This window comes from Halyomorpha halys, unplaced genomic scaffold (assembly GCF_000696795.3).
Source record: "Halyomorpha halys isolate HHAL.00 unplaced genomic scaffold, Hhal_1.1 Scaffold268.1, whole genome shotgun sequence".
In the NCBI taxonomy this organism is placed as follows: Eukaryota; Metazoa; Arthropoda; class Insecta; order Hemiptera; family Pentatomidae; genus Halyomorpha; species Halyomorpha halys.
This window is the reverse complement of record NW_027112076.1, coordinates 52,506-66,041: the sequence shown is the minus strand read 5'-3', so window position 1 is coordinate 66,041 and position 13,536 is coordinate 52,506. Positions and strand designations below refer to the sequence as shown.

General features: G+C 30.5%; 1 protein-coding gene across 2 annotated transcripts in view; it reads right to left on the bottom strand.

Annotated features, from left to right (window-relative positions):
* LOC106680560 (calcium homeostasis endoplasmic reticulum protein) overlaps window positions 1–13,536 on the bottom strand; it is a 60,397-nt gene that overhangs the window by 20,304 nt on the left and 26,557 nt on the right. The window contains exons 12-16 of one of the 2 annotated variants that reach the window (XM_067050039.1): window positions 12,289–12,422; window positions 9,587–9,659; window positions 8,178–8,278; window positions 5,492–5,602; window positions 535–614 (exon numbers count right to left, since the gene is read on the bottom strand). In XM_067050039.1, the coding sequence (XP_066906140.1) occupies window positions 560–614; window positions 5,492–5,602; window positions 8,178–8,278; window positions 9,587–9,659; window positions 12,289–12,422 (474 nt within the window). In that variant the 3' untranslated portion in view covers window positions 535–559. Of the gene's footprint in view, window positions 1–534; window positions 615–5,491; window positions 5,603–8,177; window positions 8,279–9,586; window positions 9,660–12,288; window positions 12,423–13,536 lie in introns of those variants that run through there. The other variant, XM_067050038.1, reaches the window with a different exon arrangement.

The window sequence follows — 13,536 nt, the reverse complement described above, 5'->3', positions numbered from 1 at the left end:
TGGGACGTTGACTTTTTTCATTGAGTGGCGGTCCCACAAAATGAAGAACTTTGACCCCCAACCATGGTTAGGCAGTATAGGACTCCAATGGGAGTTTTGGCAAAAAAAAAAAAAAAAAAAAATTTGTACCCCCCCCCCCCCCCGACAAACTTCTTCAAGCATTAATCTACGGTCAACTATCTACACCTCAATTTTAAAATTAGATCTGATGGAAAAACTAAACTTTTATAAAGATCTAATCAATAATGTTGCGAACTGTAGAAAACAACCCGATCTTTCCGATATATGTATGCTGCCATAAAAAGGCAGTTATATATGCCATTACTCTACATGATTATTTTTCTGTTTTTGACAAGTGCCAGGAAACCAAGAGTATTCATACTCAATTTTTCCTTCCATTTTGAATTATGTTTAGTTCGATATATCATTAAAAAAATATTGCTTGTGTTAGTTCAACGTCACAATAATTGACAAAATTAAAGTTATTTACAGCTAATGTCATCCTCTCATATCATATAGATGAATAAAAAAAAAAAAATAGCTATAAAAAAATATATATTTAATAATAAAACTTGGCCCGTGGGAAGTCTTCATCATCTTGGTAATTATTATAACTGCCAACAACATGGAAAAGGGTTAGTTAATAATTGAAAGTTGTTGGTAGCCTACATTATAAAATTAATTATACCAGGGCTGGGCAAAGTCCAAACTGAGAAAACTTAATATTTCATAATACAATTGAGGAAAAATTGTGTACCTCTAAACGAAAGTATTATAAACTTTTACTATCGAAGAAGATAGTTGATCGTATGAAATAAATTCTAGGAATATAGTCCGGGTGGCAGTCAATAAAGGTACCAAAATAGTAGAAAAAACTATTTATTCTTAACCCGCACTTTGCAGAGATTCATCAGGGCTAAATGAAAACAAGATACAAACATTATAAGAATTGATAGAACATTAAAATAAATATACAGAGAAAATAAGAAAATATGTAAAAAGAAAATGTTTTATTTTTTAAAATATATAAAAGAAATAGTAATAAGCTTAAGTAAAGGTAGTATACATATTGGTGGATTGGAAACTAGTAACTAATAAAAATAGCCATATGAGATTAATAATTCTATCACACCTGGCTGTATTTATTAGTAACTATTAGGTTGTAAAATAAGTTCATAGTAAAAAAACTGGTGATTTCAATAAAAACTTCAGATTCTTGTAAATATTTTAAATCAATTATATATGAACCATTTTCATCTACTAAACGTTGCCATCATTCAGATAATTTTTGAACTCCTCTATGTGCGTTTTGTAGTCAACGAGTGAATTAAAGTGTTTCCCGTTAAGAGTGTTTTGATGGGCCCGAAATAAGTGAAGATCTGTTGGGGCAAGGTCTGGTGAATAGGGTGGGTGGGGGATCCCAGCCAAACTCCAATAATTTCTGCCGGGCCTGCAAAGACACGTGATGATGGGCGTTATTGTGATGGAAAACTATGCCTTTGCGATTGGTTAATGCTGGACACTTTTACTCAACCGCTGCCTTTAATTGTACCAACTGGGCACAGTTCTGCAATATCCCGTGTTGTAGAGTGTGGGTTGTCTGTGACTGATGCTTGAATTTGGTCATCATCAACAATTGAAGGAGGACCCGAGCACACCTCTTATGGACGGTGTTATCTCCTAAGGCATCATTATCATACACACTGCAAATTTTGTTAATCGACTGTGCAGTAGATTTTCCTTTTCGGAAATAAAAAATCATTAAATGACAAAAATGAATTTTTTTCTTTTCCATTTTGAGCAAGCAAAATACCACTTAAGATAACGAATCTCGGTTGAAACTGATGCATAAAACCACCTTAACTAATCCTTTTTTAGAATATGTAAACATTATTGACCAAGCAAACATTGTATAAACACAGAGAGGATTAAATTGAAATATTGTTAAATGCTACAAACTTATTTTACAACCCAATAGTTTCCAACCCACCTATATGTATACTTTCTTAACTTAAGCTTATTACTATTTCTTTTACATATTTTAAAAAACAAAACATTTTCTTTGGATAATTATTTTAATGTTCTGACACTTCTTACAATGTTTGTATCTTGTTTTCATTTAGCTGTGACGAAGCACTGCAAAGTAGGGCAAAACATTGGTTAACAATAGATAGTTTTTCTAATATTTTGGTACCGTTATTGACCGCCCAAGACCCAGACTATGTTATATTTTTTATTGTTTCTTAGTTTTGACTAAGAAAAATTATATCATAAAATTGGTAATAAAATATAATTTATGAAAGGAAGATGATCGATCTGAGTGTGATCAAAAGAACTCAAATAGTAATAAAACTATTATGAACCAACGTTTCGCCCTTTTTTTCAGGGCTAAAAAAGATACAAATAACTAAAATAATGCAAAAAATTAAGATAATATATAACATAAAATAAAAGTAAACTAAACTATAGCTAAAAATGATTTAAAACAAGTGAAAAATTATATAAAAATGAACAAAGTGAATTGAAGAAAATAAAACTAAGACGCATAGTGAAAAGTATAAATAAAAAAGAATTACAAAAAATTATTAGGCAATTAATGGAACCAGAAATAATAATAAATACAATTTTATTTGTTTTTAAAATTTTATATTTATTTTTTAAACTACATTTTTATTTGTTATTATTTCCGTTTTCATTAATTGTCTTAAACCTTACAGTAATTCTTGTTTATTTATATTTTTCACTGTACATCTTATTTTTATTTTCTTCAATTTACTTTGTTCATTTTTATACAAATTTTCACACATTTTAAATCATATTAAACCACGCCTTAGTTTACTTTTATTTCATGTTATCTATTATCTTACTTTGCAACATTATTTTGGTTGTTTATACCTTTTTTAGCCCCGATGAAGCCCTGCAAAATGGGGCGAAATGTTGATTCATAATAGTTTTATTACTACTTGAGTCCTTTAGACCACACCCAGACCATCTTCCTTTTATAAACTACACACGGTCAATCAAAGTTCTTCCAAAATATAATTTAGTTTTAATGCTAAATTAATTTCAAAAAATATATAATTTAGCATATTTTGGACTTCAAAACTGTACTTAGTTCTAATTTTTTTTATTTAGTGACAAATAAGAAGCTCTTTTTTTTGTTTTACCCAACCCTGGTCTACGCTATAGTAGGGTATTCATGATTTTTAGTTTAACATGTTAAAGCGTGATAAATGGAAAAACTCATGTTAAATGGAGAAATATTTCCTTCTTTTATCATGTTAAAATGATATAACATATAACATGGTCGAGAGTCTGTTACTAGGCCTGTTAAATGGAGAATGACGTCACGCAACAGATCAGCTAAGCTCGTCACGGTTTTGTATGTAGTTGTGTTAGGTAACTTGCTCATAGTTTGTGTTTTGATTGTTTTAGTATTGTTTAGGATGTTTTTAAAACTAATAAAGCAATAGATGACAACAATAATAATGTAATGACAGTTGTTAATTAGTTCATCTTGATTCTCTTTCTCACAAGTTAAAACATCAACAAGGCACTCCATAGCCAAACTTTCACACAACTTCTACTTTTCACTCACTTTAGGCATGTTATAAATTACTTTAATCTAAACTTAGAAGCAAACAGTAACATGAAGTTTTGGAAGGAAAGATTATAAAACAAGTTGCTCAAAAATCCGCTAGAACAACATTTAACATGACTTTAAATAGGGCTGCTCACAATCCTATACTTATAACATTTAACATGGTATAACGTCTTCCATTTAACACAACATCATGAATACCCCTAGTGTATAAGATAATTATTCTATAAATTATCTCTAGAAGATGATGGCCGGATAGGGGATCCTCGTGTAAGACAGGGTCAAACATATTTTATAGGATGCAGTCTTGACAGTTCGTGGAAAACAAATAATAAATTTACCAACATTTAAAAAACATATTCTTTTTTTGTGTGTTTTAAATTGCTGATAAATTAAAAAAAAAAATAAAAGGAAAATGGTCCAGGTGCGGTCAAATAAAAACTCAAATAGTGATAACTATTTTAATCGAGCCAAAGATTCGCCCCACGTTGGGGCTAAAAAAGAAACAAACACTTAAATGATGAATAGACGTGTGTAAATTATATAACAGAAACATTAATAATAAAGTAATGAAAGTAAGTATACTTTTTTTTTTTTTTTTAATATCTATTGAAATTTACAATTGTATATTATATTATATAATATTTAATTACTTTTATATTTATATATCTTATTTTAACTTTATATTCATATATTACTTCCAACTAAATTACTTTATTGTTAATGTTTCTATTATTATTATTCACACACCTCTGTACGTTCTATTTATTTTGTATATCGCATTTTCTTCATCATATTATATTTATTGTATTCTTTCTTTTAACTTTATTTCTTTTGTGTATTCTATCTGTGTATATATGTAATTTTTTTTATTATTATGTATTACCCTGTTATGTATATTATCATTTAATGTTTACCTATTTTTAATATTTTCTTTAATTTTCTAATACTATTTACTTTAAAATTATTTTCAAATGTAACATGTTTTAACTGTCAATCCCCGCTACTACTCTATAACATCCTGTCAACTATGTATACGACAAGGTACGTCTGTCTTGTTCACTTTCTTCCTTTATTCTTATCCCCCTTTTTACATCTCTTAGTTTTATATTTCTTCTTTTTATCTTTTGTTATTTCCGTTATCATTAATTGTCAATAACCTTTTATTATTCTTATTTAATTTTTACGTTTCATTGTACATATTTTTAATTTACTTTGTTCATTTATGTTTATATCATTTAAGTGTTTGTATCTTTTTTAGCCTTGATGGAAGCCCTCTGATATGGGGTGAAATGTAGGCTCCATATAAATAGCCTAATCACTATTTGGGTTTTTCTTTGACCGCACCCGGACCCCATTTTCCTTTTATGATTACACATAGTCAATAAGCGATCTTCCAGTAAAAAATAAATGAGTTTCCTTTCATTAGTTTTATTTGTTACTATCACTATTACCTATTTTATAATTAATTTATCACTGGAACTAAACCTTACTTATCTTTGTCAGAAGATGGGGTCTTCTTATGATATATGAGGAAGTAAAACAAACCGAGCTCTACAATGACCGAATCCACAAGATCCTTGTCCTAATTTGACGCTTAACCAATCATTTATCAGATAAATATTAAAAGTTTAAAGTCAAATAGTAATATTTAAAACTATCTGAAGTGAACATAAATTTAAAGATGTGAAAAAATTTGTATTTTCTTTCACAGTTTCATTCTATTATTTTTTATCAGCTTTATAATATTTAATATAACAGAAATATTTCTGTAACTAAATAACATTATATAACAGAGTAAAATAATAATTGAGTATATAAATGATTATAAAATAAAAAATTAAATTTGATGCGCATAAAAGTTAAGACTAGAGAAGAAAAGAAACGTACATGAACTGAGGAGGAGGCGAGCTGTTGGAATCTTGCCTCTGCTGCTGTGGGCTTCGTTCCCTGCGACGTCGCTGCTTACCCGTCCTTTCTCGACTTCGGCTCCGACTCCGGCTGAAACAATTAGATGTAACAAAATTATTCCTGTTTTTTAAAATATATTTTAACATCCTCTTTTTTGATAAAAAGTTGTTTTCTATGTATAGTAGATAGTTTTAGTCAAATTTTATTTTATGTATCAACATTAATATTTATTGATTTGTTTTATTAAAACAAAAAGCAAGCTAACCAATTTTCATCAGTCAAATAAGGAGTAAAATACGTAGTTCAAAATATTAAAGATGGCGCGCGTCCTTCCGAAGTCCATTGAATTGCTGTTATGTTGAGAAGATAGATTAAAATTTTATCAACTTTTGTTGTTTTGTATCATAATTGTATTTCCAGTAAATTTAAGACAAGATAGAAGTCGATAATAAGTATTAAGGAAAAATATACATAAAGAAAATCATGAGCAAAAACTCAAAAAATTGTGCTACAATTTATGTTTACATCGAACATCAAGGCACGATGACTACTGGAAGCAGGGAGTGCTGACCATCTTTTGTTTACGGTCAGTGGTATACGAATAAAAAGAAGACATCAAGAGTCTGCAGTCATCCAAGAAGAGTATATAATTGAGGGAAGAAAGGCACTTTTTGTTGGGATCGCCAGTGGATCGGACGTGTCCTGAAAACTTGAGGAGCGATCCTTTGTCTACTGGTAGTGGTAGAATTTATAGAACAAAGACATCAAAGTCATTAGTCATCAAAGAAGATCATATAATTGGTTAGTTTGCCCTACCTAGGGCCAACTTATACCTAATTTGTAAAAGTAGCCATTAATTTAGTTAAGTATCTTTAGAGTTCTGATTGTCTGGAAAGCCCGCTCTGAGATAAGAGTTTACAATCTTATATAATTTAAAATAAAATTCTCATATCTATTTAATATTTAATTTTAAATAATTCCACTTATAACCATTTTGACTCAAAATAGCACAGTATATAAATTTTGGAATAAGTACATATGAGCCGTTAATTTTGAAAGTAGTGTTAGTCCATTTTCGATAAAAATCAAGTTAGTTACCTAAATAGTAACATGTCTACATGATCTTTTTATTTTCAAATAAATTGTTACAATTATATTTAAAATGGTTAATATTTGTAGCACAAAAATTTGATCGTTTATGAAGTAACGAAAAGTTGAAGTCGTAAAAGTGGTGTGCTATCACTTTATTATCACCTTTTACCCTAAGTCTTCAAGTGGGGCAGTGGCAGCAGCAGCGTTACTTTGATAAATAAAGTTTCTGTTCCAGATTGAACCATTCGATGGATTTGAAAACTGAAAAATGTGTTGGATTCAAGATCTTTTTCTAATCCGTTTCTCAACTTTTTATAGATTTTGGATTTCAAATTTTAATTTAATGAATAAAAGTTAAAAATTTTCAAACCAATTTTTTGCTATTATCTTCATTTTTTTCGGTTGGCTCTATAGCCCTTGTAGATTTAAGGCTGCCCGAACCAGCCTTCTCAAGGCCTGCCTATGTTGGGCTACTGCTTTCCAGTTTGCTGCATGTACATGTCTTTTGCATCTTTGTTGATTCTGTTCATCCATCTGGTTTTTGGCCTCCCACGTGGCCTCTTGCCTACTGTACTGACATTCATTGTTATGTAGAGGCGTCCTGATGGATTGCTTCGAGCCACATGTCCCATCCATCTTAATCTCCTTACCTTTGCATCATGAGATATTGACTGACCAGTCTCTGCAAGTATTTCACTGTTAGTTCTTCTCCTCCAATATACAGAGGACTTTCCGTTCAAATCTCTCGATTCTGCTTTCTAGGGTACCTATTAGAGCTCAGGTCTCACAGCCGTAATCAGAACTGGCTTTATCATGGCATTGTACACCCTTAGTTTAAGATTTTTCGGGATTTCATTATTCTTGAGAGAAGGCTTTGTTCATGCTTGTTATACCCAGGTGTATCTCAGCCCGTTGATAATTTATTTTGTTATTATGGAGCCGGGGCATTTGAGACTATTTACTTATGGTAACGATCTACCATCCACACAGACCATGTCGTTAGGATGGATTTTTCAGTTTACAATCATATATTTTGTTTTATCTTCATTTACTTGCAAGTCGATTTCCTCTGCTTCTCTAGATAATTTTCCACGTCATCTTGGTTACTTCCTAGGACAGCTATGTCATCAGCGTATGCCAGGACTTCATGTTTCATTCCGTCGTGCACCCCACTATTTTTGCATGATGTTCTTCTTCTTATTATTATCATTACTATCAATTTTTCTAGAAATACGTTGCACAACATTGGTGAGAGTCCATCTTCTTGTCTCAGACCTGTTCTGACTTCGAAGGCTTCAGATACTTCTCCATCCATCAGAACTCTACATTATCCTCGTTATAACAGAAAAAAAATGCATATGGAAGATTAAAAACTGCATTATTTTATCCCTAAGAAAAATCTGAAAACAAGAGAGGTCAGGAGTTCAACTGTCTCTTGTTTTAGAAACTAATAATGCCATCTCTTTTAGCCTTAAGATAATTAAAAGTTTAGGATTTAATAAACCTTAACCATAAAAAAATTATCAGATTAATTAAAAGAGATAACACTTGTAAAATCAAACTATAAAAATACCTGGAATATCTTCGTTTAGGTGGAGGCGATCTGGTGACTTCTTGCCAGCTTTTTACTGGACTAGGAGATCTTGACAGCTCTCTCAAGCCATCTTCAATGTCCTATGATAAAAAGTAATGATAATAAATCATTATTTAAAATAGAATTATTAATATTATATTATAAAAACAATTTTTGTTCAGATTTATTAATTTATTTTAAAAATACAAAAATTGGATGTATTTAAATAATTAAAAACATATAGACAACGGAAAAATATCCGTCTGTCGAAGCCTTTCTAAGAAATTACTCTTTCTACTTCCTTAGAAGTTCTCTCTTTTTCTCTTTTTTTTTTATTTTTTGTTTTTCTAATTTCTTAGCAAGTAGAGAGAGTAAAATGTTTTCTGATTTCTTAGGAAATAGAGAGGGTAGGTATATATATAGATATTAAATTCTAAAAACATTATGTGTGTATATGAATAGACCACAAAATTGTAGAGAGAGTTTGTTTATAAATAGATATTAAATTCTGAAAACATTATGTGTACACATGAATAGACCACAAAGTTGTATTATTAAATTTCTTCGAGAAGTTTGTCAGGGGGTGCGGTCAGCAAAGAACAACATAAATAAACAAAACCATATTTATTTATTTTATGCCTAGGCATAAAATAAATAAATAAATATGGTTTCGTTTGGGCCGCCCATAGCTCAGTGGTTAAGACACAGTCTTACCAATTTGATGTCTATTGGCGGTGCCGGTTCGAATCCGGCCTGGGACGTTGACTTTTTTCATTGAGTGGCGGTCCCACAAAATGAAGAACTTTGACCCCCAACCATGGTTAGGCAGTATAGGACTCCAATGGGGGAGTCTTGGCCGAAAAAAAAAAAAAAAATGATTTCGTTTATTTATGTTGTTCTTTGCTGACCGCACCCCCCGACAAACTTCTCGAAGCATTAATCTACGGTCAACTATCTACACCTCATTATTAAATTTCATTTATTCAAATTAATAAACTTGTTTTGATACATGTGCAAATATTTATTTATTTACTAGCACTTGTATAACCTTTCTCAGGTGATCCCATTCTAAATCCGTCAGACCTGTGCTTTTATAAATTACACTAATCACTTTCTAATTACATTACTTATTTTGAATTACACCAACTTGTAATTGTTATTATAATTAATATTAATAAATCTGGAAGATCCCTGATCGAAAGGGTAAGATGGCGGTAACTATTTTTAAAAAATCTGTTTTCAAAACTTGCCATGACTTAATTTATTGTATGTTAAATACGAATATAAATTCCTATTTGAAACTATATATACTGTGGTCTGAACAATTCGGTAGTTACGATGACTCTCTGTAAAAGACAATTTGTCCAAATTATAAAGATCCTATAAATATAAATTTCAGAGCTACTCACTTTTTCTTTCTGTTTTCTCGCTGATATTTTTGCCCTAAAATATTCGTAGAGACCAAGCTTCTCCCAACCATCACTAAAAAAGAAAAACAAAATTGACTTATAAAGAAAAACGAAGATAAATACATATTCATACACAACTAATTTTTGGAAGATTATTGATTGACCGTGTGTATAGATGAATGGAATATGGTCCAGGTGCGGTAAAAATATACTCAAATAGTAGATAATTACACTATTTTATTGAGCCAACGTTTCGCCCCACGTTGCAGGGCTTCATCAGGGCTAAAAAAGATACAAACACTATAGTTACAAAAAGGAAAAAAAAGAAAAAACATAAGTTAAAAAGATACAAACACTATAGTTACAAAAAGGAAAAAAAAGAAAAAACATAAGTGTTAAATAATAGGGGTATAAAATGAAAATTAAGATATAATAAGAAAAATGAAAGGTTGTAAATAGTAAATGAAAAGGGTAATAGTAACAGATAGATAAGAGAAGAAATATTATATCATTTACTATTTACAACCTTTCATTTTTCTTATTATATCTTACTTTTCATTTTATACCCCTATTATTTTACACTTATGTTTTGTTTTTTTTCCTTTTTGTAACTATAGTGTTTGTATCTTTTTTAGCCCTGACGAAGCCCTGCAACATGGGGCGAAACGTTGGCTCAATAAAATAGTATAATTATCTACTATTTGAGTTTTTTTTTACCCCACCCGGACCATATTCCATTCAACTAATTTTTAATTACAGTTAACATGATTTATTCAGTAAAAAGCTCGATTAGAGGTTAGAATTAAAAAAAATAAATAATTTTTTTAATAATTTTTAAAAACCACATACTAGTGTATCTATATATAATAATAATGATAGTTGATAGTGTTAAGTTGATCTAAAAATACAAAATTTAAAAATTAATGAAATAGTGACGAGATAGGGTAATTTGACTTGTAATTAATGACCTAGGAAGAATATCCTGCAAAACATTTTTTAAAGAATTGGATGAATAAGTATAAATTTATATTTAAAATTGTCCTTGAGGATGGGCGAATTGGCCAAAACGTTGGAATGTTGATGATGTAATAAAGAGTGTCGAGAGATAAATGGATACCAATTAATTTATTTAAAAAGTAATACAATTATTTTTAGGGAAATAACAATTTTTTATATTATACAATATATAACGGCCTTAAGTAGATAACATTTTTCATGATGACTTTACAAATTATCAGAATAGGGACCAATCGCAATGAAAAATATTTTTCACCACACTCTTAAAAGGAATAATATATTTGAAAAAAACTGAAGGTGAAACTAAGAGCATGTCCAGGAAGTAGGAACAATGTTGTATGAATTTTTTTTTCAAAAGTTTGCAACACTGAAAGGTTGTGGAGGATCCCTAAACACAACCTTGTAAAACTTGTATTGTAATGTCCGTTTCTGTGTTTATCAATAAGAAATCCCACCAAATGCGAGGATCACGCTGCCATAAGGTTCCTTTTCATGGAAGGAAAAAATTCTGACTGAAATTTTCAAATGGATCGAGATTGTTTAAGGTGAAGGTGATATGAACAAAGCAAACATGTTTAAATGATGTGGGTTTAATGAACAAAGAACAAATATTTATAACGACCAAAGGATTGGAAGACCATCAATTCTGACCGATGAGACAGTTGTTGTTATTGTCTGGGGCTTTAGGGCATAAAACCCTGAGGTCATCAACGACCATGTTTCGTGCTTTATAATTCTATTTCATTTATATTTATAATTCTATTTCACTTTAAATAATTACAAAAACATTTTAAATAATTACTTCTTTTGGAATTTTTTATTACGTATAACAGATTTTCTAGATTAAATCTTATTCAAAAGGCCATTCCTTTTTAAAGAAAATCAAAACCATTTCCACGTTCTTCTGGTCATCATTCAGAACATCCAATACATTCCTCAAATAATAAATAAAACAAACAGGGTGAGCTAAATAAAACCGTTTAATATGTGACTGATCGTAAGTACACTGTTGCAGTATTGACATTTTGGCGATGGCTGCTTACTGATCAGATATGTATGAGTTAAACTTGTATGACTTCTTCCTTGATCCAATGAGATAGTGCAAAAAATCGAGGAAACCGTTTGTAAAGATCACAGATTGACACTGGATGAAATGCCTGCCATGCATCCACAAATTTCCAAATCTTTGTTATATCAAACAATTACAGAAACATTGAGAGGATGTCCAAAATCGTGCTCAATACTTGTTCCAAAAGTGAATATGAATAAAATCAAGAATACAGGAAAATAATTAAAAAAACAAAAACAAAATAGGATACCTACCTTACTGAATGCAGGTAAACAGAAAAATGAAACTGAACGTAGGCATAGTTTATTTTATTCTTAATGTTTGTCTTTTAGTATGTACTATATTTTTATATTTCTTTTTTAGTTGTTACTATTTCCGTTTTCGTTAATTTTCTAATTCTTGTTTATTTATACTTTTAACTGTACATCATTTTTATATAAGTTCACATATTTCTAATCATATTAGCCACATCGTAGTTTACTTTTATTTTGAGTTTTCCATTCTCCTACTTGGTTACATTGTTTTAGTTGTATTGGTTTGATTAAGTCAAATGAGAAGAAGGAGGAAAATATAACTTAATGATTTAAGGGGGAAAAAAATAATTTAAAAATATTACCTGTCCCTAGGTTGATCATGACCAGGAGGTGTATAGAAAGCCTTCACTGCCGCAAGCAGCCTTTCAGACGGTGGAGCTGGCGGGGGCAGCCTGATAGCATCTGGGTCTAGTGGTTTGTACTTGTAATCTTCCAACTGGACAAATAACAAAATTAATACTGGCTGATAATCAATGCCTTATTTGTACAAATAATGAGTAGATGAGTAAGTGCACATGATTTACTGTGCATGAAATTCATGAAGAACAATTAAATAAAAATAACTGAATGAATAGAACGATTTTAAAGTTTGATGGCTGTTTTAACCAGTGTTAAAGCCCAAAAGTATATTTTTCTTTTCTTTAGTTTAAATTTATTCACTTCCAAATGGTTTTTTTATTTTTTTTAATTTCCTTTTTTTTGGTAACAATTCAGTTTTTATTTTGTAATTAAAATTAAATTAGAATTCATTACGCAAATAAGGAAGTTTGTTGTGTTGCGTGAATAATATAAATACATCGCTGGGGCTCGTCACGTATACAACATTGCGAACTGCAATGGGATTAAGGCCTTTATGCAGACTGATAAGGGAGTCTACAGTCTACAGTCCGCTGCCAAGAGCCTAGGAGCTACATAGAGAGAGGCACCCACTGGCTCACACCATAAGCATATTTGGGGTACAATTCAGGACCCTCACCCACTAATCATCACCATCTGGATGACGGCGGATGTTTCGGAAGATATATTATCCTTGAGATATGCGCCCCCGGCCATCTACGTGAGTGACTTTTTCTATTTCCTTCATCGAGCCTCATATTTTGTTTGCTTCTAATACTCGTTATTTTGTATAAAGAGAATTGATTTTTGTTTACACATATTAAAATATTTTCTTTCTTTTACTCTTCACTAATTATTTTTTTATAACAACAAAACAGTAACAGTTTTTTTATTTTGTTAATATTTTAATTTAATTAAAATTTGTATACCAGTTTGGAAGGTTTTTTAATTCTCTATTTTTTCTTAATTATTTTTTTGTTTTTATGATTCTTTTCAGGTCCTCCGTTTTATTTTTTTTCTATCACCGAACCAGTCCTTCATACCCTCCCTTACTGTACTCTACTTACTCATCTACTCTACTTTTCCTTAACAACCAACCGATTCACTTCTATCCTACAATAAAAAACCTTAGTGTCACTTTTGATCAACACCTCTCTTGGAATAACCATATTTCACAAATCACACGCAAATCCATAACTGTACTCAAACAATTC